Source organism: Gigantopelta aegis, chromosome 1, assembly GCF_016097555.1.
Source record: "Gigantopelta aegis isolate Gae_Host chromosome 1, Gae_host_genome, whole genome shotgun sequence".
Classification (NCBI taxonomy): domain Eukaryota; kingdom Metazoa; phylum Mollusca; class Gastropoda; order Neomphalida; family Peltospiridae; genus Gigantopelta; species Gigantopelta aegis.
In genome coordinates this window covers 14,657,915-14,680,497 of record NC_054699.1, presented here as the reverse complement: position 1 = coordinate 14,680,497, position 22,583 = coordinate 14,657,915, and the positions used below count along the sequence as shown (strand labels likewise).

General features: G+C 36.1%; 1 protein-coding gene across 1 annotated transcript; it reads left to right on the top strand.

The window, feature by feature from the left end:
• Positions 1–445: 445 nt before the first annotated feature.
• On the top strand, positions 446–21,702 carry LOC121370948. The gene is made up of 2 exons (XM_041496504.1): positions 446–498; positions 12,405–21,702. The coding sequence occupies exon 2, from the start codon at positions 12,405–12,407 to the stop codon at positions 16,611–16,613; it is 4,209 nt and encodes a 1,402-aa protein (XP_041352438.1). The 5' UTR covers positions 446–498; the 3' UTR covers positions 16,614–21,702.
• The last annotated feature ends 881 nt before the right edge of the window (positions 21,703–22,583 follow it).

Sequence of the window (22,583 nt, the reverse complement as noted above, 5' to 3'; positions counted from 1 at the left end):
AGAAAACCCCCAAGCAGTTGAATAGATCCACTGAGGTGGTTCGATCCTGCGACGCAAGTACCTCAGACGAGCACTCAACCGAGTTAAATCCCGCCCCCTATTTAATAGAGACAGGGCCGTAGTTAGTGTGGGGGCAAGGGGGCTATGCCCCCAGCCCCCCCCCCCCCAAACAAAAAATAGATAAAAATAATAGAAACTTAAAGAAATTCCTCTTCTTAACCTTTTGAGGAGTTTTAGGTATGTGCAGAATTCATCTGCCCCTCCCCCACCACACACACACACACACACACATCACATACACACAAACACAATCCTAGTTACGTCCCTGAGAGAGTGCTAGGCCTAATAGACAGAGAAATAGATGACATACTTCGGAATCGTGGTGCTTTGTGGCTAGTTACGGCAATTACCAGAACCGCGCCAAACTGATGAATGCGCATGCGTAGTTGCAGTGAACTAAAATGATGTGTTAAATTTGTGAAGATAACTATTTTAACGGTATTTTTACTGCGTACTCTACAGTTATGAATTTTAAATTACATGTTGTTATGAATTTTACCTATAAAACGAATTAAAACTACGTTCTTGAGTAATTATTAGTTGAGCTACTGTTGTAAAACCGGCGTAAGGTCCTAAGGGTCATGTTTACCTTGAATCTTGATGATCATTGATGGCTAGAAGTTGAAGTTGAAATCGATTTGAAACGTATAAATCGGTGAATGTGCGTCGCATACGGTGCGTGTTCAAGTGTTGCCTTCCAGTGCTACTCAAAATCGTAGTTCCAGACAGTTTTACATGCATTTCGGCAAGAATTGTTTCCGTTATCCGTATATCGTGCACCGTCCTATGATGCGCCAGTAAGGTTTTTGGACCCCAATCTCAGGCGTCTGCCAACCTCCATCACTAAGGACAGGGTCGTAGGGCCTATCTTAAGATTTTTAAGATTTTAAAAGAATGACATCAAGTTTTAGCTGCAGTGATAGAAAATGTTTCAAATAATAATTATTTTTTGGTATAATATCCACCCAGTCCCCTCCATTATTATTTTTGGTTGGGGTTAGGGTTGGGGTTAGGGCTGGGGTTAGGGTTGGAGTTAAGGTTAGGGTCAGGTGAAGGGGGGACCGGGCGGATATTTTTCCCATTACTCTACCATTGATGTCCCAAACTGTTCACCTAATAACAAAAACACAATATTTACGGAAATACTATTCTAGATTTATCAGCTGTGATATGTCAGACAAAGTAGATTGTAATCGGTTAACAAAAACAACAAAAACAGTGTGGACGTAAAATAAATCCACTTGAGTCAATGTTCGAGATTAATGGTATCCCGGGGATACCATAATTTAATTTTGGATACCAGACTTCAGTAATCCAGTAATCCAGTATCCTACCTGGATACAGTATAATGTTGTTTTCTTTTAATTCTGCATTTTTATTTTTCGCTGAAATGATGAAAGTCATCGTTTACTGGTGAAGTTAGTAACAGTATTTTCGAGGTTGTACCCAGTCTAATGCTATGCCATAACAATATGTCCCCCAACTCGTACCCAGTCTAATGCTACACTGAAAGGAGCTGATTTAATGGGCCTTGTTTCTCTAAATATGCATTATAAATGGAAATTACATTCATTTGGAATACCAAACCTAGTTACTTTATGATCCAAAACATTTTAATTGAACTACAATCGAGGGAATTCCATGACATGCTTCATTTTTTAAATTTGGAAGTCTTCTTGTAAAAAGTCATAAAAATACAGAAAAACAGACTTGTAGTGATGAGGCTATATATACAACAACCGTATAATGTATTTGTTTATTTTATATAAACGATCGCCATGTATAGAGACTTGGCAAATGAGGGCTGACTATATACATGCCAAATAATACAAAATATATTATTTCATGATGAAAATAACGCGAATACGCTGAAATAAAATAAACAGTCAGAACATGAACTCGCCGTTTATTATTATTATTATTATTATTAGGCACGTGTGCAAATTATTTTGTCTGGTTCGCAAAGTGGTATTTCGGTTTTAATGTATAGCGTAAAAAAAACTGTCGTCCAAAGGTTGGCTAATTTTTCTATTTACTCTATGTCGCAGAGGACACGAATGCCCGTCACGTGACTCAAAATAATACGTCACACCTCTACTCTCCAAATAGCCGTTATTTTTCTCAGAATTATGGACCGTACCCATAATTCAATTATTTTTATAAAATATCAATAATAAGTGTGATATGGTGGTTATGTAGATTGTTCAATAAAGTACTTTTAGGTACAAATCAAATGTATATATTGTCATATAACATTTTGTTGGGTCAGAAATTAGGTCAACCATCCGTGACAGAGCGCGTTGAAGCAATAGATTGGGAACCGCTAAGTCGCTATTGTTTTTGTTGCATGTTTCCTCCCTTCAAATTTTATTTGAGATATTGATTCCACATCTGCAGAAAATTGATACAGGTAGGTTTATCATTAGTAATGTCAGAAACACTTATAGATTACTGCTAAATATTAATTTATGTCAGTATTACTAAAAAAATAGATGCAGCAAATCTTTTTGCCGATTCCGTTTGATTGCGAATTTCATGATTTCCGTGATTTCATTTGTGGCGTAGCAATAGACTGGGAATGAGAACAGTGTCGTCCAAGTTTGTTACGATGTTATTTATGAATTTCATTTAAGTGGAATACTAAATTCTCAGGTGGGATACCAGATTTTAAAATGTTAGTATCCAACTGGGATATTGCCCAAAATTTTCAATCTCAAAAACTGCAGAGTAAACACAAGTGAAGCACCCTCCAGTAATGTGTGCATTTTTCTAACTGTGTTCAGGCACATGTGCAAAAAGGTATCGTACTGTGCATGTGTGGTCCGTCATTTTCCATTTTTAAGGCCACTACATGTAAATATACATATGTTTCTTAACTATTCACAGTTGTTTAATATTTTCTTAAAACAAATATTCAGTTTGTCAAGCATTCCGGTCCAGTCCATGTTTTACCAACACCCATATATCTAACACTTGATGTCAATACTGATAGACAGTTTGTAAAATATATATATTTTTTTTATGAATAGTTTGTAAAATAATATAAAAAAATTATGAATAGTTTGTAATTTTTTTATTTATTTTTTTATGAATTGATTCTTAATTGACACAACTCAATATTATTTACAATTGTTATGAATGGACAATAGAGGCACAAAAATGTAGCACACCTTTTGCAGATCAAATATAATAATTGAAAACAAATTCTAATAACGGGGGCTTAAAAATCTTAAAAATTAAATGATTTGGCCGTGTTGATCTGGCACATGTGAGGTCATATGACATGCACTGAATATTAATTATCTTCCTCCATTTGAAATCAATTTCTATGAGTTATGTGGACCCGATATTCGTAATTTTAAGGAATAAACAAAAACGACATAGTAAAATTAATGGTTTTAGGGTTTGTAAAGTTTTGTATTTAGATACTTGTCTGAACTTTATTGTTAATGAAAATGTTCTAGAACTGTGAAGAAAAACTTCACAAATGAACGACAAGCAGACGACAACAAATTGAATGTTGATTGCGCAAACCGTGCACTAGAAAACAAACTGAATGGAGTTGGAAGCATAGCACAGTTAGAGATGTTGACGATATATATAGCTGGTATTAAAAACTTGTGGCATCTTTTTTCAAACGTTTCTCAAATGAAATAGTGCAACAAATGAACACACAAAATGCATAACCTACCACACTCACTATAAATTTCTATTGAAGTAAGACAACCTTCAAAACTTTTCCCGCAATTTTAAATTTGCTAAATAGAGGGAAGCATCTTGCCCAGCACATTAAGAAAAGTATTGACGTAATGTGTGCCCTGTACTATAAATTATCATAAAATATCAATATTTTACAAAAAGAGTGCACAAAGTATGAACTTTAAAATGATGATATCATAATTTTTTGCCTGTTAAGATGCCAGACCTTGTTTTAAGATAGGCTATTGCCCATGCCCACCTTAGTCCATGTTTACTTTTTTACAATGCCAGGTCTTGTGTTTTAAGATAGGCTATTACCCGCACCTGCCATAGTGCAATGAAAATTCAGACTAGGTGGTCTACAAACTGCCTGCCTAGCTAGTCCCTGTGTATTCAACCGAAGAAAACTGCAACTTCTGTTGTTTTTACAATGTTAAGTGGTGATACGGGGCTAGCTCTGGGTGAGCAAGCTATTTCGCCAAATTGTCTATTAAACTTAAAATATTGCAGAAATCAACAGTTATTTTCTTTAAAATGTCAATTATTACATGAAATTATTTCGTCAAATTAAAATAAAATTCATCAACTGCTTTCAAAATTCGCAGTTAGCAAATTTGGTGAATGCCAGAGCTAACCCTTTGATAAATCCCAAACGAAATGAAAAGTTTGGGTTTTTTTTGTTTGTTTGTGTACAAATTTCAGAATAAATAAATGACTAAGTTTAAATTATGAATTATGACTATCTGTTATTGAAGACAAAATATTAAATAACAGTTGTCACCAAAAAAAAACCTGTCACTCTTCTGTTCACTTGACATTACTTTGCTTTTCGTCAAAGATTATGGATACAGTTGAAAAAAACACCCAAACAATAAAGATGTTTTCATTGATCAAATACTGTATAACGTTTACTATGTACTGTAAATCATGTAATTAATACGTCATGATATTATTGCGTCCGTACATGAGTGAACAAAAATGCGTATATTTATTAATGCTTCGGGCAAAAGTCCACATCACATAAAAACCACAGTTGTGTTGTTGTTATATTGTTTGGGCTTCATCTTTCATGTTAAAAGAATTCAGTAGTTGTTTTCACAGCTACTACATAACCTAAAGCTAATCGCATGGTGGGTTGACCAGGAAGCCCTAATTACTTAAAGTAGTGTAATTAGTATAACTACACCTTATTGTTACGGGTACGCCTCGCACTTTTGTGTGGTGATTGCTTGTAATTAATCCACCAGTAGGAATAAAAGGTAAACGGGTCGCTATTACAGGGCACAATATTTCACGCGAACGTAGACGTATTATTCTAACAAATGTTTTAGACTGATTTTATACACTTGATGGCCAGCACAGGAATAGACGTTAACAAATGCGATATATTGCAACAGTGACAACTTGCGACCAGTCTAAATTAAATGCCATGTATAGAGTCGAGCCAAATGGTTTGAAGAAATACGCACATATTGTTGGTTACGGTTATATAATTTTCTACTGTTTCATTTTTAAAGGAATATATTTAGTAATAAAATTTGTTGATTATAATTTTACAAATGTTCAAAACAGTTTAAATGTATACAGTAATCCAGAAGTGTAAGAAAATATGAAAAATACTCACATTGCAAAATGAGCTTTTTAAAAACAAAACATTTGGAACATCACTGTATTATATAACCGCTATGATATTCCAGGAAAGTGAAAATAGAATGGCAACATCGAAATGAAAGAAAGATTCTTGAAGTATTCACAAAAAGACATTTAACAAAAATAGTTTTTGCATTTTGTTTTATCTTTATATTATAAATATTTTATTTTATTTAGAAGTATTATAGTAAAATCCTGCACATTTTTGGTATTGGGAATGAGACTAAACAAAATGCGTCGTTATTATTGCATCGATGTGTTCGCCGCATTTTTCGCATTAATTACTTGCTCGCATTGATTTCATGATTTACAGTATATAGATTTTTTTTTTTTACTCTGGCATGGTATTTTTATTAAAACTGGCTAAATTATGTAGTCTTTTTTAAGCCTACAATGTCTGACAGGTTGTCACAGGAGTTTGTAGAAACTTTTTTTTTTTTTTTTTTAATTTTTAAGAGGTCGAAATTGTAAACAGGTAATGGAGTTCGGACTAAATTTTTCTCCTTATTCTTACCCAATATAAAGGATGTTTTTTCTCAGTATTTTCGATCACCATGACCAACACACAACCTGAATATGTTAGTTACGTCGAGCCCTGTGGTCGGAGCTTTGAAAGTGCTCAACCAGTGCCGACCACCATGGACAGAACTTTGCTCAACAAACTGATGCGTTCGACATTAAGAGTTGGGTGGTATTAAAATTTCAGGTTCAGTATCAGTATTTTTTGGGTGATTTACATCGGTTCGGTATTTAGTATTGACACAATACAAATACCGATATAGAGCAGTATTTTCAGTATACTCTGCTTTAAATGCATGCCTGAGTTAGGGCTCATCCACTAATTTCATCTAAATAAAATTGAATTTCATACACACGGTTCCCCTCTCATTTATACATGCTTTGTACATGGCGGAAAACTTTTTTTAATACCGAAACTTCAGTATTTAAGAATTTGCTCGGTACAGTAAATCGATATTGACATGATACCGATACTGAACAGTGTATACAGTATACTGCCCAGCTCTATTCGACATTAAAACCTTAACGAGATAATCAACAGTAAATTACCGGCCTCGGTGGCGTCATGGCAGGCCATCGGTCTACAGGCTGGTAGGTACTGGGTTCGGATCCCAGTGAGGCATGGGATTTTTAATCCAGATACCGACTCCAAACCCTGAGTGAGTGCTTCGCAAGGCTCAATGGGTAGGTGTAAACCACTTGCACCGACCAGTGATCCATAACTGGTTCAACAAAGGCCATGGTTTGTGCTATCCTGCCTGTGGGAAGCGCAAATAAAAGATCCCTTGCTGCCAATCGGAAGAGTAGCCCATGTAGTGGCGACAACGGGTTTCCTCTCAAAATCTGTGTGGTCCTTAACCATATGTCTGACTCCATATAACCGTAAATAAAATGTGTTGAGTGCGTCGTTAAATAAAACACTTCTTTCTTTCTTTCAACAGTAAATTAATCTGATGGCTAAAACCACATTTTTAATTGGGACGATAAGGAAGGAAGCCATTTTTTTAAAGACTGTTCAAGGAATGTATCAGCTGATCATTTCACAAAAAAATGTTTTAATGTATATGTAGAAGATGCCACCTGAATGGATATTTGTAGAGTTACAAAGAAGACATTGGTTATTACATGTACATAAGATCTCATAAGCGTACAAGATGAAGGAAGATGGATATCATGTGGATCAACTTTATCCCACCCCCTATTGCTGGAGAAAATCTTTGCTTTTGGGGGGGGAAAACAATGGAGAAGTCAAGCAAAATGAGATGGTCTGAAACCTTTTCATCAGATAGTTTAATTTAGGCAGAAATTAGCCTGTGACAACCCACAAAAAATTGGGAGCCTGTATGTATATATGTAAGTTCTTCAGGTGGAGAAAACGTTTCATGTTTGCTGTCAGTTCATCGTAAAGATAAGTACAGAACCGGTAAATATCTCCAGTTTATATTCAGACTCTTCAAGTGAATAAATGTTACATATTTAAATGAGAGTGCACACAAACAGTAGTTTTTTCGACCTTGGAGTATAGCGATCAACTGCATACTTGATTAAAGCTGTATATAGGTGTGTGTAGAGGAGGAGTAATACTTTGTCAGTGTTGTCAGCAGTTACAGACAGTTGAAAAAAGAAAGAAGTGATATCTGAAGTTGTGGATTGAAGGAAAAATAAATGTCTGTACAAGCAGAATATTGTCACCGATTGGACTGATGCTTACATTTTGTGTGATTAGGAATTGTTATGACCAAAGTGGAATTCTTTGAAATGCATGATTGGTACTTCTTTTGTCAATGAGGAGACTGGCATTAAGGAGTTTCTTTTGTCAGTGAGGAGACTGGAGTTAGGAGTTTCTACCAGTGGTGTATGCAATGACAGGTCACCATATCTACATGTGCTTGTCCATGGTATGTTCTTTAAAACAAAATGGAAAATGTAGATCTGGTGCTTGTAATGGAACGAAACTCATGTTCAAGGATTTGATCTTTAATCTTAACTGATTTCTTAATCTTTTGTGGTCACATACACTATACATTGACAAAAGATAAATATGTGCTTCTAAATATTGATGCTGACAACTTTTGATGGACATCAGTATGTGTTAAACTGTACATGATCATACCTTGATGGAAATGAAAATGATGTAAATGAACATTTATGTACAGTACCAGATTTTCAAAGATTGGTTTGAGTCAAAACGGCAAAGAAAATTATCTGCAGCAGTTAAACCAGACATGGGTGGGTATTATTGTGTGATCAGATCAGCTGGCAGAGCTATGTTCCAGAATATTATATATCTAAGCCAAGAAATCAAGATACAGATAGAAAACTTGAAAAGCTAAAGTGGTTTTTCTACATTGAAAGCAACACACATTAAATGCAAATGAATGAAGTCTTGGTTTGTAATCAAAGTAAAGACATTGCACAACATGTGATTGCCAGGCTGGTTTTTGAGTCTTTAACACAAAATGAATGTGCTGTGATCAAGACGGCAAGGAAAATCATCTGTAGCAGTTAAACCAGACATAGATGGGTGTTGGTGTGGCACCAGATGTTCCAAAATATTAGATATATATAAGCCATGAAATCAACATACAGAAATAAAAACATGGAAAACCAAAGAGTTTGTAATGTTCAGAATGCTGTCTGTTCAGGACACTTGCTAGTTTTTGAGTGTAACAGAAGAATGTTCTCTGATAGAACATGATGGTAACAGTCGAATTGTTCATGGCAACCACCAGTCGTGGACTGGATGAATTGCAACATTTTGTATGAATTGAACGTTGTAGATGACTTGTCACGTACATGTGATTAACACCTCATTTTGCTTTCACAGTGAAATGTGAATATAATAAGCAGCAGGTAAAACATTAAATTGCAGAAAATGGTATTTTATAGTTTTGATTATATATTTTTTTGTTACTTTTTTTCCCCTCAATTGGCTTGTCATGCATCTGAAGTCAGTAGAATCATAGGCACCGAAAAATGACAGCGAGTGGGGGTGGGAGAGGTCATCTGCAGGGCTTGGAAAAGCAGTCAATTTTTTAAACCAAAAAAAAAAAAAAATCACAGGTCATGTTTTAAAAGACAGATGTATGTACAGTCATCTCATCTTTTATTTAGCTGAGGCCTAGCTTGTGATATTTTAATTAAATAATGTTCTAAAGTACATCTAATTTTCCACACACTGTCCTAAACCCTCCACTCACCCCGTGCTGTCTTATTTTCAGCAGGCCATATTTCTTTTGGCCTGCTCTTTAAAAAAAATAGCAGACAATATTTTACTTCTTATTTTGAGTCGTGCATCTGTATATTTGATTTTCACTTTTATTTGCCCTATGTTTAAAAACACTCTTACATGTTAATAAGATGTTTTTTTTGCATTTTCAGATTGTTATTCAATTTTAGTTTTGTTACTGGTAAGTCAGTATAACGGTTAATTGCCTTAACCCTTTAATCTTTTAAAAGGTAACTTCCAAATTTGGTATGGATGTTCACCAAGTTATACTGCACCCACCCCAGAAAGGTGGTTCTATTAAATGGTTAATGATTAAAATATTCAATTTTGTTTACAACTGAAGAAAGCTTTTCTAATGCTGTTGTGTTTTTCTCTTTCAGTGAAATTCTTATTTCAGATACCTAGAGCTGGGCGGTATTGAACTTTCAGTTCGGTATCGCTATTTTGGGGATGATTTACCTCTGTATCAGTACAGTATTTTTAGGTATTGATATAATACCGATAACAATATCGAGTGGTATTTTCTGTATACTCGACTTTAAAGGGACACACCCTAGTTACGGCTAGTTGTTAACATTACGGCGTTGTTTTTCGCTATTAAACCCATTTTTTCACAATAAAATTGCACTTTACTTACCGTTTATTATTTAGAATATACATTTCCATTCACCTGAAGTGTTTTTTTGTAATCCTGGTGTTTGTAATACCACAAAATGCATTTTTTGTATTTCTGAAAAACGGACGCACGTTTGAGAAAAAAACGTTGAGCAGACAAGGTCTAATCTATTTTTAGACGGGATATTTCCATTTCAATGTCACAGACGTTGGTGTACCACGTGACCGTTATCATTTTGGTTCGGTTTTCTTGTGCACGGTTCGCGCAATCAACATCTGATTTGTTGTTGTTCATTTGTGAGATTTTTCTTCACAGTTCGTGAACATTTTCAGTAACAATAAAGTTCAGACAAGTAAGTATCTCGGTACAAAACGTTACAAACCCTTAAAACCAATAATTTTGCTAAGTCCTACGATATCTGGAGAGGGAATACAACCAGGACAGAACAGTTGGAACATGTCCAGGAGAGGTGAAAAGAACGCACCCCAAATCTGTGAAATTTGTTGTGACGTAGGCATTGTTGTGCTTCGAGTGACATCTACCGGTGACATCAGAGTACAAACTTTCAAAATTATTTCAAGCAATTGGGACATGGTGATTCCCATGGTATTTATCGATATAAAACCTGCTTTTTCACTCCATTTGATAAAAACGTGATCTAAGTGTGTTACAGGTTTGTAGATTAACCAAATTATAATTTATTTTCGCTGGATGGAACTAGGGTGTGCGGATTTAAATTTCATGCCCGAATTAAGTCCCCCACTAATTTCATCTAAATAAAATTCAATGCCATACACAAGGACTTCATTTCTCTCTCTTCAGCTATTTTGTGTTCGTCAGATATATTGTTAGTGTTTTACTAAATGGTGTAAAACATTTTTCAAATTTTGGTACCGAAACTTCAGTATTTTAAGATTTGCTTGTTATGGTAAATCGGTATTGACATATACTGATACCGAATGTAATATACAGTATACCGCCCAGTTCTACAGGTACCCCAAGGTCACAAATTGCATTGCAGTGAGGCTTGTGTGGAATGTGTGTGTGTGAGCGCACATGTTAATTAGTGAATTACATTTATTTTAAAATTTGTTATTCGATTCAGCATAATTATGACATTGTAATGAAAATACACCGATAGAAGAAAAAATAAATACCAGTATTTTAAAATGAATAAAACAAAAAATTACATAACTCTTGCAAAATTAAGTGAAGCATTGACAACTTTGGCTAATACTGTTAACCAAACCCTCTTAACCATAGAACTTACCATTTGTCAAGCATATAATGAAAATGCAGCACTGTGGCTTATTCCAAACCTATGATGTCACCATATTGTTTCAACTGTCATAATTTTAACGAATCTATAGCTGTCGGCAGTGCTGGTTGAACGTTTTGTATGTTCAACTCGGGCATTTGGACCCACAACTTGCATATTATAAACAAGTACAACTCTTAGCCCAGGAGGTACATATCTGAATCTTCGTTTTGAACATTTAATTTAAGGTTTTCAAGTCCCAATACTAGTGATATTAATGTATTCAGATGGAAGTGTTACCATGAAGATTGTCGAGTACTAAATCAGAAATCAAAGATTATACGTGTGGCACATTTCATGCTTAATGCCACCTGCCCACTGATGGGAATTTACTGGCCTAATCTGTCTGATTACAATTGAAAAGAATGCTTTGGGTTGTTACTTTTGCAGTGGCTTAGGAAGGTGCCAAAAAAAAGGGGGGGGGGGGGCACATTTAAAAAATATTTACACTATTATAAACAAATATAAAGCAAAATATCTGTTCTGTAAATATTTTTTGCCATTTTAACAATATTTTTCATTTAGGAGATAGCCATATGCAGTTTTTTGATTTGTGAAAAATTTGCTGGCATCAAATAGACAATAACGCCCTCAAATCTAAAAACTCCATATGGTTATTCCCATTGTAAACTGAATCGTTTTTCTTCGGAAATAACTGTATATTTGGCATTTCCTAAAAAACACCCCACCTATCTACAATCTAACTGTAGACCCTTGAACCATCAACTTGGCGTGCTCCAATTGCTAATGACATCACTTTGTTATTTTCGTTTGATCTCAGAAAAAGAATGTAATTAACCAATCACTTTACAAAACACACTCATCATCAGTTTACAATTAAAAATATAATATAGTAGTTAAATTGGCAGACTCGTTAAACGTTTAATGAATAATAAATTAAGAGAAATCCACTCAAAAGAGGATTCATGAAAAATAATAAACTTGCCTCTAACCATAAATAAAATGTGTTGAGTGTGTCGTTAAATAAACCATTTCCTTCCTAAACCTTCTAAGAGGCTAATGAACTTCTTTTCATGAATCCACACTTTCTTGTGTTACTTTTGTAGGTTGAATAATTATATAGTTTGTTGTGTTTTTTACAAAATAATTATATATATATTTAGGTCCTGTTATAAATATATGGTGGTATCATTAATTAGCATGATTATTTAGTGGTATGTAACCCAGCAACCAAGTTAAAATATTTTGATGTCTGGTATGTACATGTATTACAGGTTTATGTACACACACAATGACAGAGCTGAATACACAAACACAAAATTTGCAAATAATTGTTGAATTTATCTTTGCAGATGAAGAGACGAGAATTTGTTTCTGAATATGATGGTGCAAAGCGTCCTCGGTCTAGGAGAGATTGGTCTGACGATGGTTGGAATTCTGATGACAGCGTTAACAGGCACAAATTACACAAGGAAAATAAATTTGGTGGTCCTGACAAATGGAATGAAGATGAGTTTCACAGAATCCACAGCCATAAAAAAAGGGATGAATCAACCTATAAGGGTGATAGGAGAAGTAAAGAAGTCTGTGCAACTTCTTTGAAGGAAAATAATGTTGATGACACTACACTTCCATTATACAAGGACTTGTGTATTAGCTATATACCGAGTCGAATTCCAAACTCTGATTTAGAGGATGGTTTGCTTATAGAGTTTGAAAAATATGGCCATGTTTCTGTTAAAATAATAAGTGAAGGTGTAGACAGACTGGCATACATCAGATTTGCACAGCCCGATGATGCTAAAAGAGCGTACAATTCCATAGAGCTGCATCCATTACTGTTGGACAGTAGAAAGGTCGAAGTCAAGCCATGTTTCAAACAGATTCCGAGAGCAGATGGACCATTTAAAAAATCAGAAACTATCGGACACGGGAGCCGATCCAGAAGAAGTTCTTTTGATAACGTTCGATATGACAAACGAAGCATTTCTCCTAAACCAGCCTCTCGTGCAGTGTCACAGTATGATGCTACCAGGTATGCTAATAAACATTTTAGTGGAGAGGAAGGATATTCTGCAAGGACAGAATTGGTGACTCCAACTCGTGTGCTGTTTGTTGGAAATCTGCCACCTTACATTCAGAGAAACATCCTGCAAACTATCTTTGAAGAATATGGCCGAATAGAAGATATTGATATCAAGCACAACACATACCTTGGTCAAAGTAAAACATTTGCTTTTATAAAGTTTTCTGATATTGATTCTGCAAAAAAAGCCCGAGATGTATTACAGAACAGCTATATTGGAGATAGACAATGTAAAATTGGATATGGGCAGATGGATGTAGATGTTATAAGAGAAAAAGAAGCTCGAGTAACAAACACCAAAGAATCAACATCTGAAGCTAAATACAAGTCTCTTGTGGTTCGACCGATTCCAAATCATGTACTTGTTTCACATCTGCAGGAAACATTTGAAGGCTTCGGTTCAATGAACATTGTAATTGTCACCGTTGAAAACGAAAGAATTGCTTATGTTAACTTTCAATATCCTGAAGATGCCAAAGCAGCTCATGATGGAAGTCAAAACCTGAAGATCGCAGGAAAGTCAGCGAAGGTTGCTCCATTTTACAAGTCGGATGGTGATGCTAAGGAAGATAAGAAGTCTACCGATCACAAGTTGCATGATCATTTTAATAAAGTTGATGACCCAGAAGACAAAACAAAATTGGATGTTCATGATGTGAAATATTCTGCTAGTGAGACACCTACAAGATTACTTTTTGTTGGAAATCTGGATACTGATGTTATGAAACACGATTTGATGAATACATTTGGCAAATTTGGTAGTATTGAGAACATTGATATCAAAAGCTCTAAGCTTGGAAGATCTTATGCTTTATTGAAGTTTAAAAGTCTTAGTTCATCTGAAAAAGCAAACAAAGATCTATTTGGAAAGAAAATTGGCAGTAGTGTTTGCAAACTAGGATATGGGCGTATAGTAGACAATACTGATGAAGATGGATCTGAGAAACGTTATGAAGGAACACAGATTAAAGAAAAAAAGCCTAGAATTACCGGCTTGTGTTTCAGTCAAATTCCTAAATCTGCATCAGATAAACTAGTGAAGTCTGTTATAGAAGGCAAATACAAGTCGTTTTTTAAAAGCAGACATACAAAAGTGACGGTCAAAATGTCAGGAAACTACAAAGTTGCATTTGTTGATTTTCAGCATACTAGCCAAGCTACAAAAGCACTGAATGCAAAGATCCCATTAAGAATAATGAAGAGACCAGTGAAGATCTCTCCAGTTATTACGTTGAATAAACATACAGTAAGTCAAAAGACTGACAAAGAGACCGTGGCAACAAAGGAGGACACTTTAGAACCTGAACTAGATGAAAAAGCTACAAGAACCCTTTTTGTTGGCAATCTGCCTGGAGACATCACAGAAAAGGAGGTACACAAAAAGTTTGGGGAATATGGACAAATTGAATTTATTACCATTAAAAGACCAAAAGGCAATACATCATATGCATTTGTTAAATATGCCAATATGGACTATGCATTCAAAGCTAAAGTAGAAATGAATGGGAAAATGTTCAAGGAATGCAAAGTAACCATTGGTTATGGAAAATCGGAGATTACATCATGTCTCTGGGTTGGAGGTTTAGGACCTTGGGTTAAGGAGGAAACCATTAGGAAAGAATTCAGACGCTTTGGAGAAATCAGAAGAATGATATGGCTAAAAGGATCCAATTTTGCATATGTCCAGTACGAAACTAATGATGCAGCACAAGCTGCTTGTCACAAGTTTCATGGTTGGCCAATGGGAGGTTTAGACAAACGACTCCGGGTTGACTTTGTTAGTGTGAAGCAAATTCTCACTGCCCTAGCAGAAAGTAAAAAGACAAGTTCCAAAGATGGAGCTAATGAATCTGACAAAGATGAAACTGGAGACCTATCTGAAGCACCAAGTCAAACTGCCTTGGAAAGTGAGTCTGCCTTGGAAAGTGAACCTGCATTGGAAAGTTTGTCTTCTTTGGAAAGTGAAGCTGCCTTGTCTGTATCTAATATTTCTGATGACTCGTTGAGTGAAGACTTCATTTCTCCAAGAAATCAGATACCTGATTTAACCAGAAGTAGAAATTCTGCTTCGCGGTCGCCTAGTGTTCACTCATATCATGAGTCATTAGGGGATGAAGGGAGTGGTATATGGGCACAGCCAAGTGAGGGTTCTCTCATAATTAAAACACCGTTTTCACCGGCTGATGAAATATCTCAGTCAGAAAGGACCGTTTTTGTTCAGTCTAAGAATATGGTTAGAGAATATGATAACTACATGCATCATCAAAGCCACCACAGAAAGCGATCAACTGGTTCACGGGGTTCTCAGTCGCCTAGAGGAGTTGGTGAATCTCTGCAGCGAGAAATTAAACATTATCGAAGAGAATCTGGCCTGCCAAAACACTTAGCAGAGTCGTATGATAAAGGCAGCAGTAGACCTAATGACTTGTATAATGACAACGTTAGACATACAGACTCCTATAATGACAGGCCTGCAGGTAGGGATGTTATGTACAGGAGAGAACAAGAGACAAGACAATATGCAGAGGTTCCTGTAGCAAAACAGTATACAAGTGATGAAGAACATGGCAGAAGAAAGGAAAGGCAAAAGTATCACGAGTCAAGTTTATACAAACAAGATTATGCAGAACGAGATGATAAATTTCGCTCAAATACAGAAAGGTTGGATGACTTTGAAAAATCAGACCACTATGAAAGAAGAAATCATCAGTCGTCCCATGATTTATCTCCTGGATATGCCAGTAAATCTATTGAATATGGGCATGGTATAAGGAATTTTTCGTCAGGTATAAAAGAGAATACAGCTAATGCTGGTGTTGGAGTGTCACCGAATGTGTTGGGGTGTGAACGATCTTTCCAGTATGAAAGTCTAGGTGCACTTAATAGACCGGTACTAACTAGAACAACAGGCCAAGAACCAGTAGCTGCATATAAAAATCAACTTTCTGGAAGCAACTCATTGGAATATCCTAAGACGGTGAACAGATTACCTACTCATGAGAATCCTTCATCTGGTATAAATCCTGGACATTTTGAACGAAGGCCGCCACCTGTGTTCTCTTATCCAAATAATCAGAGACCACCCATGTCTTATGATGATCCTGCTCCTGCTGTACGCCAAACACAGTCAAATAAATTGCATCAGCCATTTCAACAGCCCACACCAGAACGTAATTTTGTCTCCCAAGGAAATACATCTAATCTTTCAAATCCAAGAATTCCACAGATGAATGGTCCAAGGATGTCAGCTTCTGTACAGACACCACAATTTCCAGTTGGACCGTTTCCCCAAAGACCTGTAATGCAGAGAATGCCACCGTCACCAGTTAATTTCAGCCGTACAGAATTTTCACATCTAGGACAACGCATTCAAGAACACGGGGCCGAAGGGCTTTACTCTATGATTAGTCGACCACAAAGAAATCAGCCAAATCCCAAAGGACCTGGCACTTTACCTTGGCATATTCAACAGTGATTCCAAAATTATCTTTAATAAGAAGGACGTGTTGTTTTCATGTATTGTTTTGGTTCTTATGAATTTGTGTGTGGATGTTGGAAGACTGGGATAAAACTTCGATGTGGACAAATGTGGAAAGCCAATTTCATAATTAACATTTACCAAGTTATACATAATCGTGTTTTGTTTTGTGTGTAATATTTCTTGCAATCAAGGCTTTTAGCATTATTTGCTCTTCCAAGTTGTATGGAAAGAGTCCACTGATGAAGTGCATTGAATGTTGATTTTGTAACACTGATTTTTGAACTTATGTGTATACATTGAGTGAGGGGACAGTTTTCCACCTCTGGCTTCTATTACAATTCACTATTCAGTGCATGTTCCATTGTGTTGTTTACATTTTAATCAACTATACGTATTTGGCCGCAGGAAAGTAGTACCAGTTGACAATTGTCGAAATGTGATGTTAAACTACTGTCTGTTCTACTGGTGAATTTAATCTAAAGATTTTCAAAATGTAATATAGTGGGAATTGCATTAACAACTTTCATAGCTAAAGATATCAACTTCCTTGAGGAAGAACGTGATTCTTTGAGGAAATGTTTTGGATTTTCCATTTTATGGATCATCTGGGTGATAACACAAACGTTACTTTGTGGGAAAGTATTGAGTTCTCGAAATGCTACACAGTATTAATGCGTTGAGTGTGTTTAAGTAATGCAATTTCACAGTGTAAAAATTGGATCTTCACATACGTGTTTTTGGTTGCTTCTTCATTAATGGAACAGTTTTTAAAAAACCCTGGTATGAGACATTATTTAGTTAATGTGAAAATTGGCGTAACTTCACGGACGATATAGATATTGGATGCAATTAAAAACAACTGTTAATAGCAGTCAGTATGACCACCATCTATGTCCAACACTGAAATACATTGTCTACATGAAAAGATGGTGTCAATGACAACCTGATGTACCATACTATATCCTCTTGGAAGATGTCGCCAATTAAAAGTTGTCAGGTGGGGCTATGGCATGAAGTTAACATTGATGGGAACCAAATCAGGGATATCAATACACCAATGCTCTGCTGCTGTAACCTGAACGGTAACGTGACCACATAAATTATGAACTTGTGTTCTGCTGTGAAAACGTAACACTCACCAGACCTTGATACTGAGCCATCCGTTAATCGGCTGTCCACAACGGTGTAAAATGTTCTCTAATATAATGGACTGACATTTCAGTGACTTGAGTGGAAATCATGATTTGTTTATAAACAGAACTCTCCCACTGCCTTTGAATCGATTACTGATTTGTTTTATACCACTAACATTAGCTACCAATGTCTGTGTTCACTATTGGACTGATGCAGGGTTTATGGATGTGTAATAGCTGAAGTAATTATATATGACTTGTGGACTGATGAATCCTGTTATTCAATGGATGGTTGCTGCTAGATGGAACCTGTCCCTCTGTCAAGTATATGTGACGGACTTTGGCATGGATCGTGACACGTTTGTCCTGGTCATGGAACGACATGCATAGTGTCGGTTTTCTGAAGACATTGAGACAGTGTTACAGAAACGTAATCTTGAAATACAATCGGTTCCAGTTTTTTGTTTTACCCAACAGACCTTATTTTGCAGAATCTCCATCATTGTAAACATGAAACTTAATTTTCTTAAAATCAGTGTCCCCGAATCCTGTTGACGCATGTGCTTCCTATGGTGTATCATATTTTATGGTCAACGTTGGCCAATTTCCAGCACCCATTGTGTTTAAAGTTTTTTTTGTATATATGTTCTCATGTGATGGGTGATGTTTGTATGATAAAGGTGAAAAATGTATATAGTGCAGGATTCGACCATTACGTGATTGTTGCTTGTTGGCAAGTCTGGGGGTTTTGTTTTAGTGAACAGTGGATTGCTATACTCGACCACAACTGGAAAATGTTTTTAAAAGTACCCAATGCTAATATTACATTTACGTGTTAAAATTACAATTCTAGAAGATGCTGACTGGAAGAATGAGTACATTGCCAGAAAGAACTGAACAATTGGCTTGCTTTTTGTACTGAAATGTGTGCCTATAAAAGGAATGAGCAAAATCTATAAATGTATTATACATTATTGGTTATTATTTGTTATAAAATATTGTGTTATATGGTTACATTTGCATTATTATGGGGTTTTTTTTGGGGGGGGGGGGGGGGGGGGGGTTAAGTAATTTCCTAAAGAATATTACCGTAATTTATCTTGGCATCACAATTATTTTTGTGGTAGAACATTTTATTTATTCCTTACAGTTGTGTGTGGGAGTAAAGTGAAATCAGATCTTACTGTTCTCTTGGCCTTGTTTCAGTTAGTAAAACTAGACAAAAAACAGTGTTAAACTGTGACCTCATACCATTTAATGCAACCAATCAAACCACTTCTAGCATAGATCTCCTAGCCCCATAGTAGGTCATGTGGAATTGATATCCATCGCAGAGGATCATGTGGACTAGAAATGACAGTTGTGAATTCAAAATGGTAACGGTTCATGCATATTAAAACTGACAAAGATTCATGTGGATTAGAAATGATAAAGGGTCATGTGGATTAGAATGACAAAGTAGTGTTTGGACTAGAAATGACATGCACTTAAGTCGGATCCATCACGACTTTTACATCAAAGGCTGTGGTATGTGTTATGTCTGTGGGATGGTGCATATAAAAGATCCCTTGCTGCTAATTAAAAAGAGTAGCCCATGAAGTGGCAACAGCAGGTTTCCTCTCAATATTTTTGTGGTCCTTAACCATATGTCCGACGCCATATAACCGTAAATAAAATGTGTTGAGTGCGTCGTTAAATAAAACATTTCCTTCCTCCAGTCGGATCCACCGAGTCGGAGGCGAAAAGGACAGTAGACTGATGCCAGTCAGAATGGTTATGACGTCAGATGAATCCGACATAGGCTGCACAATTACATTTTGTTTCTGGACACATTGTCGTCATTCTTTGATTTGGAAACTGTTCACCAGCATCATACAGTATCAGCATCACAACGGGGATGGTGCTGCTATGCGAATGTACGCTTTTGACATTTGGTGGGGGTAGAGGGAGGGTAAAACATTAACGCAAAATTTAAAATACCATGTGTACAATTGTGAAAAGGTTCATAAGGTATAACATCCGTCTGTTTCTGGTTATTTTGACTGATTTATCCTTTTAAAATAAAACGAATTTCCAAGAAAATGATACAAAACACCCACTTTGGTGTTGTGATGATAATTTACAATATAAATACTATTTCTAAATATTTTCCCTACCCACCTACTCTTCCCCCCCACCCCTAGCATGTTATAGAAAACCTGCAACTATTTTTCTTCAGCCTCATCGTCAGCTGTACATAAGACCAACTTTCAACATGTAACTATAGTTTGGTGAATTGTTAAATTATACCTACCAAAGACGAAACTGTACTTTAAATCTTACATCAAAGATGTCCGCATAACCATGTTATTTTTTGTGTTCTTTTACACGGTTACTTCCTGTTGTGCTGTATATTGTATATCTAGAATTGTAAAATACGATTTAATTAGTTGACCAATTATATGCATCTGATTTATGTTTACTGTTCAAGTCGGTGGATTTAATGTTAATGCATGCAAATCTGTCGTTTTATATAACAGACTTTCATATACGTTTGTGTATGTGCGTATGTATGTGTGTGTATATATATATATATATATATATATATATATATACACACACGTAAATGTATGTACAGTTACATTTTTAACTAATGAAATGACTTGAATAACTATTTTCAAATGGCTGTCGTTAAGCTGAAAGTAACTTGAGAGACGAACGAATCATGGTACACGCCAATCCTGTATGTGCGAGTCCTCAGCGGAGCCCTTCCCTGTAGGTGTTTATTACTATTATTATAATTATTATATTATATATATATATATATTTTTTACCTACATGTCATCACAGCTGTACTTATTCCATTGAGCTCTGTCCGATGCTCGTTTTTATTCAGTAATTCAGTAAACTAGTCTGGGAATGGCAGTCGTCTTTGTGGCGGTGCAAGGAGGATGAAATCGTCAGGAATGGCTGTCGTATAGACAAGACACTAGATAGAGATTCATGGAATCAACCACTATTTTGCCAATTAACCTTTTGATCCTTAATTGTGCTTGATATCACGTATTACGGTGTTATCGTTCAGAATTAGTGCACCGACTAGACGAACAAGGAGCCAGAGAGCTAAAAGACCATTTTTCGAGGGGCGACTCGCTGCCGCCCTATTTCCGACCAATCCACCCGTAGCTAGTTGCAACTGTGAAAACTTCAAAGAGCATGTGGGGGTTTCTCTGGCAATTCCGTTTACTCATTGCAGGAATTCTATTAATTGTGCATTAGTCAGATGAACATCCCTCTGAACATAACACACTGGTTAATATATATATGTGAAGCCTGTTGGGACTGAATTCATAACCAATACACCGCTCAGTGGGTAATTTGGGACTACTACACCAACTTGTTTCCCTCTAACCATTAACCTCTGCCCTGAACAGTATAAGTTGTTTTGTTTCAGGATGCCACTTGAGCACACTTGATTAATAGATTGGATGTCAAACATTTGGTACTTAAGAGAAACCCACTACATGATTCCTTTAGCATTAAGGGACATTTTATATGCACCTTTACACATAAAAGACCGTACATACCACAACATTTTGTATACCATGGCCCATATTTTCGAAACTGTCTTAGCAACGATATCGTAAAAATTACTAGTGATGTCATAACATGACTTTTTTTTTACTATATCGTAGTGCTAAGATGGGTTCGAAAATTTGGGATGGGGGTCTGCCAAGGAGTTTCAATCCTAGTCTAGAACACACAAACCAGGTAATTGAGGTGTGTTTTCGAAACATTGTATGAGCAAAAAGTAATGGGGTAATAAGGGATTAAAATACCAATGGCCTCGTGGAAATTTGAAGTCATTTATACTAAAAGTTCAGGACTTGAGAAAAAATATTTTATGTGTTGTACTGCCATTTTGTTTTCACATATGTTACTGGAAATGGAAAATAAAATACTGAAAGCAAGTATGTTTTTTTTTTCTTTTAGTAAAAGGTATATATACATCCATTTTTAAATACATTTAAACTAAAAATAACTCAAAAATCAGTGATAATATGGTGGGTGGGGGTGGGTCTGCACATTGAAGATATTACTGAGGTACGTACATTTTCCATATAATTTATGTGTATGTGCGAACGACATGATTTTGTTTTTGCCGAAAAAGGAATCCTAAATTCTTCATGGCTTTAATAATTAACAAAATTTCGGCAGTAATGATTGACGCCAAATTAGTCAATGTCGTGGTAATTGTCTAATGGAAAAGCTAACGGTAGTCGCAGGACGTCACGGCTGTAATCGTGGTACAATGTACCTGCCTTGAATTTCCATGAAATAATAAATAACGGCATATGATGATTCACAATTTTGAGTAAAAAAATTTTTTTTATTTAACGATGCACTCAACACATTTTATTTACGGTTATATGGCGTCAGACATATGGTTAAGGACCACACACATTTTAAGAGGAAACCCGCTGTCGCCACTTAATGGGCTACTCTTTCCGATTAGCAGCAAGGGATCTTTTATTTGCGCTTCCCACAGGCAGGATAGCACAAACCATGGCCTTTGTTGAACCAGTTATGGATCACTGGTCGGTGCAAGTGGTTTACACCTACCCATTGAGCCTTGCGGAGCACTCGCTCAGGGTTTGGAGTAAGGGTATCTGGATTAAAAATCCCATGCCTCGACTGGGATCCGAACCCAGTACCTACCAGCCAGTAGACCGATGGCCTAACCACTGCGCCACCGAGGCCGGTCACAACAATTTTGAGTGGTTCCAAAATATTTATTAAATCAATGTTGGAAACTGATATAAATGCTTAATGCGATGGCCAAATGTAAAGA

What these genes read in the sequence shown, in the direction of transcription:
- LOC121370948 (XM_041496504.1), top strand. Translation starts at nt 12,405, where the DNA reads ATGAAGAGACGAGAATTTGTTTCTGAATATGATGGTGCAAAGCGTCCT.